Here is a 20,745-nt window from a genome sequence, read left to right as displayed (position 1 = left end):
TATTTCTGACTGTAGATATCCCACTTATGACACGAAAGCCATGGATTTGAATCTTTCTCTGTTTTCTTCTGCACTGCTTATAGTCTACCTTTCGTTTCATTCATAGCGCTCGTCATGAAGACTGCTGTCGTCAGCAGTGATGTGTGCTCTGTGCACCAAAATTTGAGAAAACTCATCGTCTGCGAAGGATGGTGGTAGCTATTTGCACGTAAGTATAAATCTGCATCCGTTGGGACATGCAGTATATACGTTAAACACGGTTTGATGCTCGAAAGGCTGGGGTACACAAAGTCATCGCCCAATGTGGCTTTTCAGACACCGGACAGACGATTCGTATAACCCATGAAAGATGTAAACAACACCGCACTTACATCCTGCTCTTACAGCCTAATAAATCGGCTGTGGCACAGGGCTCTGCCGATGCAGGTCAGTCTAGCCTATGATGTACGAAAACGTCGAAATTTTGGCCTCTGCTTCATCTTTCTGGGACTCGGTTGTGAATGAAGAAACTGAAATTCGCGTCGCTACTAATTTAATTAAAAGAATATCTACTTCAGCTTGAATAAATCATGGAATCCTGCGCTTTCTGTAATGAACTTATAAAGACGTCGCGACAACGCAGCTCTCAGTGATACATCGACATCCACCGTGGACTCAGTTAATGTACGTTGTACTTATTTACTGCCGATCAACGTATCTGGCACCTGTATATCGGTTGCTGCGTGCAAAGTGAGACAGTAACATCTGAGGTCATGTCCCCTAGAACTTAGAATTACTTAAATCTAACTAACCTAAGGACATCACACACATCCGTGCCAGAGGCAGGATTCGAACCCGCAACCGTAGCGGTAGCGCGGTTCCAAACTGAAGCGCCTACAACAGCTCGGTCACAACAGCCGGCGTGAGGTAGTCGATGGATTTAAAGTGACGAAGAGAGTATAGGAGTCTGTCTTTCGGCTCACAGTGAAGGTGACTGAACGATTTACAAAAAATGTTCAAATGTGTGTGAAATCTTATCGGACTTCACTGCTAAGGTCGTCAGTCCCTAAGCTTACACATTACTTAACCTAAATTATCCTAAGGAGAAACACACACACCCATGCCCGAGGGAGGACTCGAACCTCCGCCGGGATCAACCTCACAGTCCATCACTGCAGCGCTTCAGACCGTTCGGCTAATCCCGCGCGGCGAACGATATACTGTCGAAATAGCAGAAGATGAATATAACTGTGACAAAAAATCACGCAGGAGGCAGGAGACCATAATTATAATGCTCAGCAGCTTTGTATTCAAGCTGATTTGGTCGCAGTGGCTATAGTCAAAACAGCAGGCAAATATTGGATATTTCTGATACGGCGTATTTCGGAATTTATCCATCATGAATCAACCAGGAGCAATTGCTGCATGTGTGTAGTTTAATGTGAAACAAACATTCGCATTCGCAAACTACCTTTAGCGAAGTTTCACATACAAATTGACAGGCCATATCTACGTGAAGCAATCTCTCCTAGAAATCTGATGATGTATAAATTCCGAAACGAGTCATATGATCACAAATGTCATTCCTTGCATGACGTTTGACTTGCCATTGCGACCCAGACAGTCTGAATCCAGAAGTTGTGACTATTATAAGAAGAAGTTGAGATTATGCGACTGGACACGCGAAATTTAATGACGCAGTCATTGCACTGAGTAAACACGAAGATGCACACATCGATTGCAACTTTTTGTCGTAGCAGACAAATTCGAGAGCCTAAAATGGCTAAGGCCTATGCCACGGAGGACCACTGTTCAAGATGTTTCTCCAAGAACATAACGCGGTAACAAGCTGTTGAATACCGATGTCCTGGTGCCAAGTCGCTGCGCGGCCTAGATGTTTACAACTGGCCGCTTTCTTCACGCTCACGCTAGTGAGTAGGCTTAGTCTGTCGGACACTGGCGGTGCGGCGCTTTAAGTACAGCGTGCGCAGAAGAAGCTGTCGGGGGCTATTTCGGCTACCTAATATGGCGGAAGGAGATAGATCGAGGCTAGCTGCATCTCCTAGGGGCGACGTGACTGCTGCCTGTCAGCGAGGCAAGTGTCCGTGAGTGGCGGCCGTGGCGTCCGGTGTTGTCTTTAACAACACGCCATGGTGGTTGTTCTCATTCGGAAGATGGGTTGTTTTGGCTGTCATTGCTATGGACCCTACGAGCTCGTATATTGACTGTCCCTCGCACTTTCCTGCTAAGCATGTCGGATATAAGGCCACTGAAACCACAGACGAACCAACTTCTTAATCTGTTTTGGGTACTTCCACTCAGTAATGTCATACAACAGTTTTCTGGGTGAATTTCATCACGTAGAAAGAACTGATTGCACGAAAACGAGCAGTAACAATTATATGTGATGTCCATTTGTCCTCTTTAGGAACTTAGGGATTTTAAGAGCACCTTCATACTATATGATATGTATATTCGTCGTAAATAATCCATTATAATTTAAGACACAACCAGGTAACCGAGAGTTAATGTGGCGCTTCCGGGATTCAGGGAGGGGAGCCTTCCCGGATCGGATCTGCTTCATAGATTAACTACAAGGGCTGGTGAAATGGGTAGTTTGGAGGTGCTTTTTAAGCGGTTTTCCTCATCAACCAAGCTAAACACCGGGCTTGTACAAGTCTCGCCTGAGGTATACGCTACGGAAACTCTGAGGATATCATCTCAGACTTGAAAATGAAATTTACTATTGATGGAGACAGATTCGGTACACAAATCCTGTTGCGAGGCGGGCAGTGCTTGTGTCAAAAAGGGCATTCAATCGGCAAGTGCCACTTAAGACAACCCATTCACAACCAGAGTGGTCAGCCAAAACTCTCTGCCCCCCACACGCGTGTGGGCACACAGCGACTGCCTGATGGACCTTACCTGTGTGTACTGACGGAGCTTAGGATGGCAGGCAGCGATCGAGGCAAGCAGGTAGAGGTCTGCCAACAAACCGACGTGCCCAGACCACGGACCCGACCGCTATAAAATCGCCCACACACAGGCGAAGGTGTCGGGGCAAACCTGCATGGCAGGTGAGATCGACCGACTGGTCGGCCTGTGTATAGGGGCCTTAACATTGCCAAGATGAATATGACAATAGCAACTCGCAGACACACTGGAAAAGATGAACAAAAAGAATCCATCAACAATCGAAAGGAGTGCTGATGTTCGTGCCTAGAACACTAGATGCAAAAAATTATATTTATTACCAATTATAAGCTAACACTGGTTTAAAAAGAAGTTTAGCATCCGTAAACGGTTCCCAGTGATATAAAATGTGTGACAGGTAGAAAAGCAGCAGTGTTAAATCCAAACGAAAATAGTTGCACCTAATTAATGTTCAGTAAACAGTCAGAATATCTTATCGTGTTTGTTGGTATTATTACAAGTCTTCTGGTCGAAATGTTGAGTTGCTTACAAATACAGTGGTGCGCAACGCTTAAGGAGGGAACTATCTTTCACATCATGTGTCACTAAATATATCTCGATGAAACCTGGACCATACACAGAAAAAGCTGCTACAGTGCGGAATGTAACTGAAAGAGGTATTGAATGGAACTAACATAACTGAAGTGTAATTCAAAGTCAATAATTACGCTGAAGTCACCGCGATTTATAATGACCCTGGACATCACAAAAGGCGGGGCATGGTCTTCAATAGGATGTGTGATCGCCACGAACGGCAATACATGCCCTGCAATGTGCTTCCATGGTAGTCACCAGTTTGGTAAGGAGTTAATGTGGTAAGGCATTCCATTCCTCCAGCGGTACAGTTGACAACTGACGGATTGTCACGTGGATGAACTGCAATACGTCTCCCAAACCATCCCACTCGTACTCCACGAGATTTATGTCGGAGGAGTGGGCAGGCCAACCAGTCTGTTCGCCGAATAGCCTCTCGTTGAGAGAGCTCCCCATCCTGCGCAGTTCGGTACGGTCGTGCACTGTCATTCATAACAATGAAGTGAGGACCAAACGCAGAGCTGAAAAGAGGTGCATGGGGATGGAGCACAGTGCTACAGTGACGTCGGCCGGTGTCTGTACCTTGTTCAAGAATTTGGAGTTCTGTACGTCTATGCAAGGCAACGGCCTTGCTGCAGTGGATACACCGGTTCCCGTCAGATAGCCGAAGTTAAGCACTGTTGGGCGTGGCCGGCACTAGGATGGGTGACCGTTCGCGCCGCCATGCGCTGTTGTAATTTTTCGGGGTGCACTCAGCCTCGTGATGCCAATTGAGGAGCTACTCGACCAAATAGTAGCGGCTCCGTTCACAGAAACCATCATAACGACTGGGAGAGCGGTGTGCTGACCACATGCCCGTCCTATCTGCATCCTCAACTGAGGATGATACGGCGGTCGGATGGTACCGATGGGCAACTTGTGGCCTGAAACCGGAGTGCTACGTCTATGCAACATTATGTCTGTCCAGACTATAAAACGTAGGACACAAAAACGATCATCTTCATGGGTGCATCAGCTCTCGCCGTTCGAGGGCGCGTCCACCGTTGACAAACATGGTCGTTTTTGTGGTCCCCCGTCCCCCTTCCCTACCCCCTCACCGCTTCCCCCTCCCCCATCCCCAGACTTATGTCCTTCAGGCTCGTGTGCTTTGGGTTGGGGATAAAAAATGCAACTCGCCCACATGCACCAAAGCCTATCCTGCAGTTATCACCCGCGCTGGTGGAGCAATGGAGCGTACTACCACAAGAAGTCCATATTCCCCTTGTGCCCTGTATGGTAGCGGGTTGCTGCTTGTGCGGTATCGTCCCTGGGATCACACACTGTATTAAGAATCATATCCCGCTCTTTGTAACGTCCTTCACAAATTGAGTAGAATTCAGTGCAATAATATTCTTTGAATAAGAGTGTACTTTGTGTCTCAGTGCGTAATTTTTTCAGCTAACCTCTTTGCTATAATGTAGCATTTCTTTCTATGCGAGGTCCAGTTTCATCGAGCTACGTTACTCGGCACCGAACATCATCCGAAAGATACACTACTGGCCATTAAAATAGCTGCACCAAGAAGAAAAGCAGATGATAAACGGGTATTCATTGGACAAATATATTGTACTAGAACTGATACGTGATTACATTTGGACACAATTTGGATGCATAGATCCTGAGAAATCAGTACCCAGAACAATCACCTCTGGTCGTAGAGGAAAGCTGCCTAATATGAGACACACTTTTGTAAACCCACTTGAAAGACCTAAAAGTAATTGCAATTGTATTCTTATGACGGTAATAATATCTTGCATTATTTAATTTTATCATACAATTACAATATTTGCAAAAATAAACAATCTTTCCGAATAGTTATTAAATCTTCTCAAACAAGGCATTTCGTAGAAATGAGATCAAGGTTTCCTAATATGAGACAGTAATAATATTTTGCTTTAATTATTTTATTACAGAATAATGACATATGAATATATAATTTTTACATGTTCATTCATTTCTGTTATCCTTCACTCATTTCACACTACTTAGGTTTATATTTACGACATCCGGGGCAAACAAAATTGTCTTTTGTGACACCAAAATCTTCATGAGCCCAGCGATAACATTTGGTGCACTGTGCCCATTTCTCCCCGTTTTTGCCTTCAGAAAAGCGCCCAGTACAGAACAGACACACTGCGTCATCGTCATCACTGCTGTCTGAATCCCCACTGTCATCAAGATGGACATCGGATGCCGAGTCACTAGACGATTCTTCTGCTTTAGGTCTACGATTTGAAGATTTTCCACTCTTCTCCCCAAAAAACTTTCTGGCTTCTTTCTTAATTTCAGCCTCTAATTTCTTCTGTTTAGATTCTTGCCATTGCTTCACATATGGAGTTGAAGTTAGTAACGCAGCAGAGCACGAACACGATGTTTGACCTAATTGACTATCTCCATGTAGTTTTGCGATGTGTGGGAGAAGTGTGATGTCTGCCGGGCTGACAGCTTGACCATCACCATCAGTAGTTTCAGTTTTGTTTTTGGCATCTCTGTCTTGAAGAACGTCAGCATGGCGACGAACTGAAAATTCATGTTCCCTAAAGATGTTTCTTTTGCTTGGGATGAGACCTGTTTTTCTGAAGGCATTCACAGATGCTTCCATTGTTGCAGCTCGGTTGTAAGCTGCCACAAATAACCAGGCTATTAATAATGGGGTGATAATACGAACTGGGTTACTTGCCAACCACGTTTCTATCTCTTGGGCATAGTAGCTTTTCAAAGGCCCCACAAATCCGACGTCAAGTGGCTGCTATTTATGCGTTGAGTGAGGTGGTAAACATACAATATAAAAATTCTTTTCACGTGATTTATTTTACACACCGAGATTCTTTGTGTGGGAATCACGCCCATCAAGATTCAAAATGACAGGGTCATTTGAAGATGGCTTGACATGACTCACAAAATGATGAAACCACTCAGTAAAACTGAGTTTGTATCCAGCCACTTGGATGACAAGCTGATACTGATCCTGCAGGTGCGCCGTTCATCAATTCCTGCTTCATATTGTTCGTTGGGAAGACGATTACTGGTGGAACATAAGTGCCAGCTGCATTCATACACTTTACAACTGTGATGAGATTTCCTCTTTCTGTTGAAGCCAAGGCAGCAACTTGTCTCTTCCCTTTCATAGCAATAACCTCACTGTGTTTGTGCTGCACAGACGTCACCCCAGTTTCGTCAGCATTGAAGACTCGATGCGGGTTATGGCTGACTTTAGATAGCACAGACTCCCTAAATGTAAAAAAATCTCCCCACATTTTCTGGAGTGAAAGCTTTCAGTCTTGCTGCTGCAAGACCCTGAGGAGTTCTCATTGATAAAATGGGATGTCTCTGAAGGAAAACTCGGAGCAATTTCTTTCCTGCTGAAGCCTTTTCTGAATTGGATTCTTCAGTCTATTCTTCCATTACAAGGCAGTATTTCACTAGTTCATCCTCCAGTTGAGATGAGAAAACAAGCATACTGCCAAGATTAACACCAACCAGCTTCTCGAGTGAACGAATTTTATCCTTGATATAGCTTTCCAAACTACGTTTTGGTACAGCAAAAACTTTTGAGTCTTTTGAGTACCCCATCTCGCCATTTCTCACACATGTAATGACACGAACCATGGCGTCTTTATCCCACCTTTTCCTTTTAGGTGATAATGCCATCTACAAAGAATAAATACAATAATCAGACATACTTCTTAAAGAACATCAACTTCTATGATTTTATTTGTTCGATTATTTTTTTATAAGTACTGTGAACGGAGTAATTTGAATTTGGAGTAATATTGATCAAATTGGGATCAAAATACTGCCTTGAAAGAAAGTTGCAGAAAACATTCCAATTTCTGATCATAAGACTAGTCAAAGTAATCCCTGTTTATGATAATTTAATCGAATTAAAATAAACGCAGTTGCCAAAATTTTACTACAACAAATGATAAAATATTGTTATCTCATGATAGTATTGGTTAAATCACATATAACAAATCGTGAGAGAACGAGTTCCCCCCAATATGCGATAGGTATTGTAATATGCGACATTGTCGCGTATTTGGATCCCCATACTATCGCATATTAGGAATTTCGCCATCTTACACAAAGAATCACGCACTTGCTAACAACGTTCGTTGGAAAATGAATCTAATTGATATTAATTATATGTAATACCGTCACAAATAACAACAATAAAAGAGTGCAGTAATATCCACTCACCTTTAAGCTGAAATATTGTCTTAACACCGATGTCGCAAAAACTCCAAACACAAGAAATTTTGTATCAACGTCTACGTACAGTGTCCTACTCGCTGTGTCGTCGTCTGGCACACAATAGACGTGTTTAAGAAACTCTCCACCTGAATGCAACCCCTAACATGACTACAGTTGGGGTGTCTGATATTAGGGAACTATCGCATAATTGGCACCTTTCTTCTAATAACGGCCGTGATACGCCTAGGCATTGAGTACAACAATATACGGTAGGAGTACAACAGAGTTTGGATGGTTTGTACAGATACAGCTGCCCATGCAGCATCAACACGATGCCACAGTTCATCAAGAGTAGTGACTGTCGTATTGTGATGAGCCAGTTGCTCGGCCACCACTGACCAGACGTTTTCAATCGGTGAGAGATCTGGAGAATGTGCTGGCCAGGGCAGCAGTCGAACATTTCCTGTATCCAGAGAGACCCGTACAGGACCTGCAACATACGGTCGTGCATAATCCTGCTGAAATGTAGGGTTTCGCAGGCTTCGAATGAAGGTAGAGCCACGGGTCGTAACACATCTGAAATGTAACGTCCACTGTTCAAAGTGCCGTCAACGCGAACAAGAGGTGACCCTAACGTTAACCAATGGCACCCCATACCATCACGCCGGGTGATACGCCAGTATGCTGATGACGAATACACGCTTCCAATGTGCGTTCACCGCGATGTCGTCAAACACGAATGCGACCATCATGATGCTGTAAACAGAACCTGGATTCATCCAACAAAATGACGTTTTGCCATTCGTGCACCCAGGTTCGTCGTTGAGTACACCATTGCAGGCGCTCCTGTCTGTGATGCAGCGTCAAGGGTAACCGCAGCCATGGTCTCCGAGATGATATACCATGCTGCTGCTAACGTCGTCGAACTGTTCGTGCAGATAGTTGTTGTCTTGCAAACATCGCCATCTATTGACTCAGGGATCGAGACGTGGCAGCACGATCCGTCACAACCATGCGGATGAGATGCTTGTCATCTCGGCTGCTAGTGATACGAGGCCGTTGGGATCCAGCACGGCGTTCCGTATTACCCTATTGAACCCACCGATTCCATATTCTGCTAACAGTCATTGGATGTCGACCAACGCGAGCAGCAATGTCGCGATACGATAAACCGCAATGGCGAAAGGCAACAATCCGTCCTTTATCAAAGTCGGAAACGTGATGATACGCATTTCTCCTCCTTACACGAGGCATCACAACAACGTTTCACCAGGCAACGCCGGTCAACTGGTGTTTGTGTATGAGAAACCGGTTGGAAACTTTACTCATGTCAGCACGTTGTAGGCGTCGCCACCGGCGCCAACCTTGTGTGAATGCTCTGAAAATCTAATAATTTGCATATGACAGCGTCTTCTTCCTGTCGGTTAACTTTCGTGTCTGTAGCACGTCATCTTGGTGGTGTAGCAATTTTAATGGCCAGTAATGTACTTTTGTCCTTGTGTGGCACACCAGACTTGATATCTTACAGTGACTGTCCAGCGGCGTAGTCGACTGTCGGAGCTGACGAGGTGTGTCGGTGCCCGCGGGCAGTGCCGCAGGTGGAGATCGCGGGCGGGCCGGACCTGTACGTGCGCGCGGGCAGCACGGTGTCGCTGCGCTGCGAGGTGCGCCAGGCGCCCGACGCGCCCGCCTACGTGCTGTGGTTCCACGACGGCGAGCGCGTGCTCGACTACGCCGACATGCGCGTGGAGCGCGCCGCCCCGGACACCACCGTGGCGCAGCTGTCGGTGCGCGACGCCGCCCAGCGCCACTCCGGCAACTACACCTGCAGGCCCAGCAACATGCAGCCCGCCACCGTCTTCCTGCACGTGCTCGACGGTAAGGCTTCCTCCGACCCAACCCTGGTCGTTCGTGCCTCAAAATGTTTTTCTTCACAAGTAGCCCACAGCCTCCATGAGATGCTGGATGACATAATGCAGTCGTCAGACCTCTACCCTGGGAATAGGTAAGCATGGCGTTAGCATTCTTATCATTAACTAGCGACCCGCCCTGGCTACTCACGGTTAGCACTGATTGCCACCCGACCACAACATTACTGCACTTGGCCTCCCGTGATCACTGTTAGCAACGTGCGGTGACATTACGGTAAAGAGATACAGAGGTGGTTAAGGAGAACGCGTTGCACTGTGAAAGGATTCAGAACATTTGTGCAGATGCTAATAAGTGCTTCAGCGTGTGCTCATGAAATATTTATGTTGACTATGCTACTGGAATTCATGAGTAGGAAAAGGGAGAGAAGGAAACATAGTAGGTGAATATGGATTGGGGCTAAGAAATGAAAGGGGAAGCCGCCTGGTAGAGTTTTGCACAGAGCATAACTTAATCATATCCAACATTTGGTTCAAGAATCATGAACGAAGGCTCTATACATGGAAGAATCCTGGAGATACTAGAAGGTATCATATAGATTACATATAATGGTAAGGCAGAGATTTAGGAACCAGGTTTTAAATTGTAAGACATTTCCAGGAGCAAATGTTGACTCTGGCCACAATCTATTGGTTATTAACTGTAGATTAAAACTGAAGAAACTGCAAAAAGGTGGGAAATTAAGGAGATGGGACCTGGATAAACTGACTAATCCACAAGTTGTACAGAGTTTCAGGGAGAGCATAAGGGAACAATTGACAGGAATGGGGGAAAGAAGTACAGTAGCTCTGAGGGATGAAGTAGTAAAGGCAGCAGAGGATCAAGTAGGTAAAAAGACGAGGGCTAGTAGAAATCCATGGTAAAAGAAGAAATATTGAATTTAATTGATGAAAGGAGAAAATATACAAATGCAATAAATGAAGCCGGCAGAAGGGAATACAAACGTCTCAAAAATGAGATCGACAGGAAGTGCAAAATGGATAAGCGGGGATGGCTAGAGGACAAATGTAAGGATGTAGAGGCTTATCTCACTAGGGGTAAGATAGATACCGCCTACAGGAAAATTAAAGAGACCTTTGGAGAAAAGAGAATCACTTGTATGAATATCAAGAACTGAGATGGAAACCCAGTTCTAAGCAAAGACGGGAAAGCAGAAAGGTGGAAGGAGTATATAGAGGCTCTATACAAGGGCGATGTACTTGACAATTTTATTGAAATGGAAGAGGATGAAGATGAAATGGGAGATACGATACAGCGTGAAGAGTTTGACAGAGCACTGAAACAAGGCCCCGGAAGTAGACAACATTCCATTAGAACTACTCACGGCCTTGGGAGAGCCAGTCCTGACAAAACTCTACCTTCTGGTGAGCAAGATGTATGAGACCGGCGAAATACCCTCAGACTTCAAGAAGAATATAATAATTCCAATCCCAAACAAAGCAGGTGTTGACAGATGTGAAAATTACCGAACTATCAATTTAATAAGTCACGGCCGCAAAATACTAACACGAATTCTTTACAGACGAATGGAAAAACTGGTAGAAGCCGACTTCGGGTAAGATCAGTTTGGATTCCGTAGAAATATTGGAACACGTGAGGCAATACTGACCTTACGACTTATCTTAGAAGAAAGATTAAGGAAAGGCAAACCTACGTTTCTAGCATTTGTAGACTTAGAGACTGGAATACTTTCTTTCAAATTCTAAAGGTGGCAGGGGTAAAACACAGGGAGCGAAAGGCTATTTACAATTAGTACAGAAACCAGATGGCAGTTATAAGAGTCGAGGTGCATGAAAGGGAAGCAGTGGTTGGGAAGGCAGTGAGACAGGGTTGTAGCCTCTCCCCGATGTTATTCAATCTGTATATTGAGCAAGCAGTGAAGGAAACAAAAGAAAAATTCGGAGTAGGTATTAAAATCCATAAAGACGAAATAAAAACTTCGAGGTTCGCCGATGACATTGTAATTCTGTCAGAGACAGCAAAGGCCTTGGAAGAGCAGTTAAACGGAATGGACCGTGTCTTGAAAGGAGGATATAAGATGAACATCAACAAAAGAAAAACGTGGATAATGGAATGTAGCCGAATTAAGTCGGGTGATGCTGATGGAATTAGATTAGGAAATGAGGCACTTAAAGTAGTAAATGAGTTTTGCCATTTGGGGAGCAAAATAACTGATGATGGTCGAAGTAGAGAGGATATAAAATGTAGACTGGCCATGGCAAGGAAAGCGTTTCTGAAGAAGAGAAATTTGTTAACATCGAGGATAGATTTAACTGTCAGGAAGTCGTTTCTGAAAGTATTTGTATGGAGTGTAGCCATGTATGGAAGTGAAACATGGACGATAACTAGTTTGGTCAAGAAGAGAATAGAAACTTTCGAAGTGTGATGTTACAGAAGAACGCTGAAGATTGGATGGGTAGATCACGTAACTAATGTTGAAGTATTGAATAGAATTGGAAGGAAGAGGAGTTTGTGGCACAACTTGACAAAAAGAAGGGACCAGTTAGTAGGACGTGTTCTGAGGTATCAAGGGATCACAAAATTAGCTTTGGAGGGGAGCGTGAAGGGTAAAAATCGTAGAGGGAGACCAAGAGATGAATACACTAAGCAGATTCAGAAGGATGTAGGTTTCAGTAAGTACTGGGAGATGAAGAAGCTTGCACAGGATGGGGTAGCATGGAGAGCTGCATCAAACCAGTCTCAGGACTGAAGACCACAACAACAACATGCTAAAAATATAGCACCATTCTCATCCGTCATGTATCAGAGATCATTGGAACGGTGGAAAGTTCCACGGGACTGGAAGATGGTCCTGGTCATAGCAATCTATAAAGAGGGTAGACAGTTGCAAACACATAATTACCGGCCAATTTCACTGACATCGATTTCTTGTACAATCATGGTACATGTTTTGTGTTCAGACATAATGTCCTTTCTAGAGTCCGAGAAGCTCATATGCAGAAACCAGTACGGTTTTAGGAAACAGCGGTCATGCGAGACACAGCTGGCCCTCTTTGTGCATGATATAAAATAGGCACTAGATACCGGCTCCCAGGTAGATGCCATATTTCTCGACTTCGAAAGGCGTTCGACTCAGTTCCGCACCGTCGCTTGCTACAAAAAGTGCGCGCTTACGGGGTATCCGATGGCATATGGGGTTGGATAGAAAGTTTTCTAACAGACAGGGAACAGTATGTCGTCCTGAACGGGGTAACTTCAACAGAAACAAGAGTAACTTCAGGTGTGTCCCATGGCAGCGTAATAGGTCCTCTGCTTTTTACTTTACATATACGATCTGGTTGATGGTACTGACAGCGGCCTTAGACTGTGTGCCGATGATGCTGTAGTCTACAGGAAAGTAGTATCACACGAAAGTTGTGAACAAATGAATGAAGATTTGCAGAAAATAAATGCGTGGTGTAAAGACTGGCAGTTATCTCTCAATATTAGTAAGTGTAACCTACTGTGTGTAACAAGGCGAAAATCCCGATTAACGTATGTGTACAAAATAAATGATCAGTCTCTGGAAGCGGTAACATCAGTCAAGTATCTGGGTGTGACTATTCGAAATGATCTCAAATGGAATGATCAGATTACACAAATAAAGTGTAAGGCGAACTCTAGATTGCGGTTTATTGCTAGAATCCTGAAGCGATGCAGTCCTTCAACAAAGAAAATAGCTTACAATACGTTAGTTCGTCCAGTCTTAGAGAATTGTTCGTCTGTATGGGACCCTTACCGATTGGGTCTGATTCAAGAGATTGAGAAGATCCAAAGAAAAGCGGCAAGATCCGTGACTGGCAGATTTAGCCATCGCGAGGCCGTTACAAATCTCATAGAAAGGTTGAAGTGAGACACACTTGCAGATAGACGACGCGTTGAACAGAATGGGATGTTCACTAATTTCCGAAATCCAATCTTCATCGAGGATGTAGAGCATATATTATTGCCACCAACTTTCAAATCGCGTAATGATCATCATTCAAAGACAAGGGAACTAAGAGCTCGTACTGAGGCATTCAGACAGTTGTTTTTCCCTCGCCTGATCCGCGAGTGGTACAGAGGGGCAGAAATATGACTTCGGCGCCAATTGTGCCCTCCGCCACTTACCACTTGGTGGCTAGCGGAGTATATATGTAGATGTAGATGTAGAAATATTGTGATCAAAAGTCACGGTAAGCCAACCGAAGCGCCCACACTCCCAGGTGCAATAATATTGTTGTCGACTGATAACTAGGAGCTTCCAAAGAGAAAGTCAATGAGTGATGTTCTCGAGCGTTAACGAGTCTCACCACACGCTCTTAATTCGATTCTTGAGACTACATAGTCCTCAGTGTTTTAGCCACTTCAGTGTATTGAGGAACACTCCGCTATTTTCTTTGCATTTTTATTCGTAAACATAACCGAGTTCTAATTTAATAAGGAGACACACACACCATGAAACAAACTCACTAACCGGACTAGACAGTAAGTTGCATATAAATAAATAAAACCTATTGAAAGAAGCAAAGCAATTTCGTTAAGATTTAAATACAGACAGCGAAATCAGTGAATCCAAATATCCAAGCACAGCAAATTCAGTGGTAGTTTATATTCTTAAAGGTAAGATTGCGGCGTTTAATTCTGTAACTGACAGAAAGTAAAATGGATTATTAAATTTAAATATCTGGGAGAAACTAATGCAGAGAGAAAGGAATATAAAAATTGGTTGCGGATATAAGAAGTACTGTAACAGAAAGAGCGTATTCTTTCATAAAAATATCTAACAAGAAATGCCTACTTGGAAAAAGGAAACTAAATCCCGTATCACATTGGTAAGACGTGATTGCTTATTTGTATGTGAATGTTTAATGATGAACCATAAGCTCAACAGAATACAGGTACTAGAAACACGGATATCAGAAAAATAATGGGTGCAGTATGAGCTGTAGCAGATTGGAAAACTAGAAATAACGAAGAGATCTACTGCAATACACAGATAATGTCAGGATTAATGGGAAAGAAGACATTAATTTTCTTTGGATTCATCTACCAAATGGATGAGAAAGTGCCAACGATTTAATATTTCTGTATTTCTGGAAAAAGGCGTTGGCAGTAGCATGGGTTCCCGAAATAAGAAAGGAACTAGAAAGAAACATCAAAGAGCAGGAATTTAGAAAAAGAAATCTATTAAGGAGAAAATATTATCTTTAGAGGGCTTTCAAGGCAGAAGAAATAGGGAACTGGGAACAATACGGACAGAAGTAAGGTGAAAAACACATAGGAGAAGATGCATGAGTGTTGTAAAAATCGGAAATAGCAAAGGAAGAATAGGGACTGAAACTACTACGTGATTCTAGTTGGTCAAGACGAAGAAACAAAGAAACAACAGTTCTCATAGACATAATCAATCAGACAAGCATTAAAGAGGAAATTAGAGGTGTAACTGTTATAATAGCTTCCCTCTCGGCATCTCCCAGCTGTTTTCCACCTGTCCAGCAGAACCAGTATCCCTCACGTTGCCAGACTATCCATGCTTTCCACATTACTATCTTCCATCTACCTTAACTCCTTACCTTATAGTTTTCTCGATCTTCCTCTAATCACTCAGCTTCTTTTCCGTTTTTATTCAAATTCGGCGGTGCCGTTGTGAGAAAATTACTGAATTTGGTATCAAAAAACTTGGAATTAGTTACATTTTTATCATGTGCACTAAAATCTTGACTCATTAATATCGTGGGTTTAAAGTGTAGAAGAGAGCCCGATGGCCCTAATCTTGTCATGCTACATAAACGCCTAAATAAATGATGAAGAAGAGAACTTGCAGTGTGATACTGGCCACAGTCCGTCCGACACTGATGAAATCAACATGACCCCATGTCCGAAGGAAACCCAATAGGACCACAAATGTTCTCTATATATGAAGTACGTACATTACAAGAGTTATATACGGTTGAGGCCGCACCTCGCCTCCAACAGTCAACCACTTTTTATGCAGCCAACCTCTCCCTCGTAGAACTCTGGCGTTCAGTACGTCGTAGATACATCCCATCCACGTCCTCTTTTGCTTCTCCTCTACGCAGCCAGCTGAAGTTCGTTTTTGCCGCCTGCGATCATTCATCATATCTAGGCGTCCGAGCCAAAAGAGCTGCTTTATTTCTATTACTTCGACTATTTATCTTTTTTCTGGCTCCTATAATCTTTCTTGCCGTATTATTTTGCATGTGGTCCCTTTTCGAAATGTTACACTTCGCCGGAAGTTCATTTCCAGTGCCAAAAGCCTCTCACTAAGTCTCTTATTCAGCTTCTATAAATTTGCAGAATATGTAGCAGGATTCTCAACTAGTGATTTGCCAGGATGTGCTTCGTACTTTTGTTAGATTGCTATTGCGGAAAACATAGTGGAGTTGGATTTCTGCTGTTACTTGTTTCACGTGTGCTTCAGCTATTGGATGGCAGCGATATTCTCTACTCCCTATAAGCCACATATTCGTGACAGCTGAAGGCAACATTGTTTTCCGCTCCGGCTAAATATTCAGTTTTCTGTGTGTTAACATTTTCGGGACAGAACCCGAGCAGAATTCTTGCAGTGACAGTTTGTCAGTCGGATGGCGAGATTGTCTGGCTTGTGTGATGCGTAGAACTTCTAAGCTGCCACTGTGCTTCCTCCCCTCCTTGGATAATTACATAGACAGCACACCCTGACCACATACTGTTCGAATCCTCACTTACCTCGACTCAAATACAGTGACTTGTATGTTTTAGTAAGATCCACAAGGGAAAAACGTACCGGAACGAAACGTCCTGGTGGTGTCCACTAGTGATGTTCGTTTTTATATGCCTGAGTGTTTCAGAACATACGACGCTCAGGCAATGCTGTCTAAGAACGTGTACGTGTACAAATCTGTTTCCGGAGTAAAGACATGGTTCAGTGACAATATTTGTATATCTGCTAATTTTTCTATCACATAATTCAGCTATTACAGATGCTTAAAGTAGGTTGCATCATTTCAAACGGCACACACACGAACTTATACCATTTGTAGTTAGAGTGGTATAATCGTCGGAACATGTGTTAAAAGCAGCCGTCGAGCTGCCTCAGTCATTGGCAATGTGCCGTGTCTATAAAGTATTTATTATCACTCCTAGATTTTCATATTCTTCCTTCAACTTCTCCGGCACGTACGGCAGGATGTGTGTAGCGTACTGGTCGCGTTGTGATAAGACCACTGATACCAGTGTTGCAGGATGGCCACCTCTGTTTCCAAAGTGGGATGTGTGGTATATCGTCTCTCTCTCTCTCTCTCTCTTATTTTCCTTTTTTGATAAAGGGTGTCGGTTTATTATGCATGGAACAGTGGATGAAAATATTTATAAGTTGTAACGTATATTTCACTCATTCGTATAGTGTCAAAAATATTCTCTTATAATCATCAACGCTGCTACAAACACAAAAAATTCCGAGCAAAGGCACTAAGTTGGGTTATAAAAATTTGCTTATGGTGTCAGCTCAAAAATACGCTTGGTTTGTTTAAAACTGTAGTAGTTAATCTCCACTAAATAAATATAGTTGCAGAGAGAGACACGATATAATCACCTACATAGCTGCACTATTACATCAATGTCATGTAAATTGCTTGCTAAATACTGACCTTTTATACTGTTAATTATGATTTGAATAATATTTACGGGAGTGAAAACAAGATTGTTACCACTCAGGAAGTTATTCATGAGCAAGCCTGAGCCCTAATACTATTATTAGTTAACTTTGCATTAATCGCGTATATTTAATGAAAAGTTTTCTGCAAAAAAAAACTCTTTCTTCTCGATAGCAAAAATATTTAAAATATTTTTTCATGTTATCTTGTGGGTTAAGCTCGAAGATCGTGTGAGTAATTATATTTCACGTAATGGCTGCCACTGTGCCATTAAAACAAAAGAATGGCAGATGGTCAGTAATAAAACTTGAATTCTAGCGATAGTTAATTATTTCCACTTAATTCTATTCACATGGATGGAGAGGTATGAAATAAGATTAAAAGGATAAATACTTATTGTACATAAATTGTGGAAAAACTTTCGTACAAGTACCAAAATAGTGCGTTCAGAAGCAGCCTCGAACATAAGCGTCTAGGAGGTTTGAGACTTGACATCAGAGTGATAAATTTATTCAGCCAAGTCTTTAACACACAGTTATATAGAAATTCTATAACATGATACACTTATTGTCTTTGTTATTATTGGTATTTGTCACACAGAAATATATTGATTATTAATATTGTTATGTTAAAAAAATGTAAAAGTGGAGAGTTTTTCTCATTCCAAAATAATATTTCAACATTTACGGAACGTTTATATACATAAATATGCATAGTCGTATACTTTGTTGATAAGGTTCACCTGTGGTTATCGTAACTTTTACTAAAATAGGCTTTCCAGTAGACGGTATAGGAGGTAACTTTGTGATCATTACTATGGCGAGTGCGGAGCCGAGAACGCTTTCTCAACAACAACCTTGTTTATTAATCGATAATTCCATGCAGGAAATCCTTAAATGCGACCCAGGAGCTCTTTGTGGCTGGTGGGTGGCACAATGTGACGCCGTAACAGCGGCTGGCAGACACGGTGGCCTAGCTAACAGAAGTCGGGTGACAGCTCCACAGTACACTGACCTTTCGGTCGAACTGGTGTAGGCTACATACACCAAAGGGTGCTTCCCGGGCACGCAGGCGCCCCGAATGGAACACAGGACTCTCGAAAATGGCACCTAATGGGCGGCTTCCATCAGCCAATCTATTTCAAAGCCCAGCGCCACAGGACTAAGTGACGGCTAGTAGACCAGCGGCTTTGCCTAGTTGATAATGCTGCTCGACGAGGCTATAGCTGCTTGGGCACACGTTCGGCTGGTGACGCGCAGAGACTGCATCGGTCGACTGCTCGGTGCCGATGGAATGCTGCTAACGGCTGAGCGTGGAGCGTATATACTCGCTTCGGCCGAGTGTGTCATGACAAGAGCTGCACTCTCGTCACGTAGGGGGCTGCAGAAATGCAGTGTTTCGCTACAGCATGTAGTAAACTAGTCCGTGTTACAGAACACTGCTCCAGCGTTATTTCAGTGGTAGCTCGGAATTACGAGTACATAGGCGGCTGCCCTGCGTAACCATTGACTGCTTGCGAGGACCTATCTGAGGCAGATGCTGCAGCAGTAGTGCCAGCAGCTTTAAAGTACCGTCATTGGATTTTCATAACAAAATGTGTAACGACATGAGAAAATTTCCACTTTGTGTAATTAATGATGCGGACAAATGACCGTAACAAAGAGAAAGAGGGCAACATCCGATTACAAGTTTAGTAATGAACTTCGCTGTCGCTTGACAATGTTTATATATTTTGAAGCCATACTAGGAACCGATTTAAATTAGGCTGAACGCACAGAATCAGCAGTAGGGAAGGAAAACTGATGAAGTGAAGTTTTTAAAATGGGTTTGAGAATATTGATCTCAAGAGAAATTCAGAAACAACTGATCAACGCGTGCTGTAGAAAAGTACTGCTAAAGCATTTTAAGACTTTTTGACGTAGGCATGACAACTACTACTATCGTAAGAAGGTGTTATGGGCTTTACTAAAGTATAACAGCTATGGTCCACCTGAAGAAAAACAGAGAATAATTATTGTACAGTAATTTAGGAAATCGGTATTTGAAGAAACACGAGAGTTTAGCTCCCAAAACCGTATATCTTGTGTAGGAGTCATGAAAATAAGAGACAATATCGCTAGTATCGTTACGAAGTATTTGAAGAATTCGATGAATAATTCGTATATGTTCTAATAGATTCCCTTCGAACGTAACAGCAGTACATACTGGGTTCACCGAATTATTTGAGTACCCTGCAGTACTATTCTACAAGGGATCATACACTGGCGAAAAAAAAACGCAGCACCAAAAAATTAATTATCTATGGTTATGAAACTTATGGAATGCGTTTGTCTAGGTAACACACTTGACTTATTAACGTTGCGAGATCGCAGGTTAATGTAAGCGCGGCGTAAGCCATTGCAAAAGTGAAATGCTGGTGCATTAATAACCGGTGTAAGTAGCAGAATGTTTGATACAAAAAAAAGGAATGTCCTTTCTGACGAGAAAACATCTTTTTAAGAAGGCTTATTTCTTACGGAGCTCTTTAGATTCACAAGCCTCCCTGTGTGATTTCTTGGCGCTTTGTTTGTAGGCTCCCTCTCAGAGCACGTGACGTTCCAGAATTTTTGACACGTTGTCGCTCTTTAAGGCAAGTAAAAACATCTGCTCTCAGCCAGAAAAATTCACACACCTTCACGTGCCCATTCGTGACGGTATGTCCCAGTGGCTGCGGGGCGTCCAACAGTTTTCGGCACGCTTCTCACTGCCCGCCAAGTTCTTCACAAGATGTCATTCTTAAACGAGGCGAGGACACCTTCTCCCCTACTCCCTGTGCGGTTGTAGATTGGTCCGAGTGTCCACGACTCGGGCGCTCACGGCATGGGGTCGGCCTCTGTTCTCGAAGGCCGCTATGGGTCGGTGAAAGTGGTCCCCAGCGGAACAGTATTCTAAAATTCGTCGCACCAGCATCTAGTGCGTGCTCTTTTTTACTGATGCGGTGAACTTTCTCAAAACACTACCAAATGAAGTAGTATTCCGCTCGTCATTCCAATTACTGATTATACATCTTCGTTCTCTTTCACATTGACTATCAGTGCTACAACAAAATTGTAAAAGTCACAATTTGACACAACAGTTGTATGTCACGCTATTAAAACTAGCAGACTTTCTTGCCTTGTGCTTCACGCTGTTAAGATCTTGCCTAATATTTAAATAGTGTGCTCTCCTGGCTTGCACCTGGTATACCACAAAGGTATGGTGAGACTTTCGGTGAACATTCCTCACACGCAGTGGAAGATAGTATGCTATATGCCCATGGGATACACACAAGAAAAGAACGATTAGCATCGTATGAAACACTTCCCTATCTGAAATGTTCGAAGTGCCCTCCGTTAACAAGGAGATGTGTGTTTACCCACCGTCCCACTGAATCCCTGATGCGCTGATGTCTTCCTGGAGAATTGTGTATTGTTTGTGATCC

The 20,745-nt window shown here is 43.2% G+C and overlaps 1 protein-coding gene across 1 annotated transcript in view; it reads left to right on the top strand.

Annotated features, from left to right (window-relative positions):
* The window catches only part of LOC124805526 (hemicentin-2-like), a 179,246-nt gene that overhangs the window by 135,534 nt on the left and 22,967 nt on the right, over positions 1–20,745 (top strand). Inside the window, exon 4 of the mRNA XM_047266094.1 lies at positions 9,310–9,597. Coding sequence (XP_047122050.1) covers positions 9,310–9,597 — 288 coding nt within the window. The remainder of the gene's footprint in view (positions 1–9,309; positions 9,598–20,745) is intronic.

The sequence above is a fragment of the Schistocerca piceifrons genome, chromosome 7 (assembly GCF_021461385.2).
Source record: "Schistocerca piceifrons isolate TAMUIC-IGC-003096 chromosome 7, iqSchPice1.1, whole genome shotgun sequence".
Classification (NCBI taxonomy): Eukaryota; Metazoa; Arthropoda; class Insecta; order Orthoptera; family Acrididae; genus Schistocerca; species Schistocerca piceifrons.
This window is presented reverse-complemented; position numbering and strand designations above follow the sequence as displayed.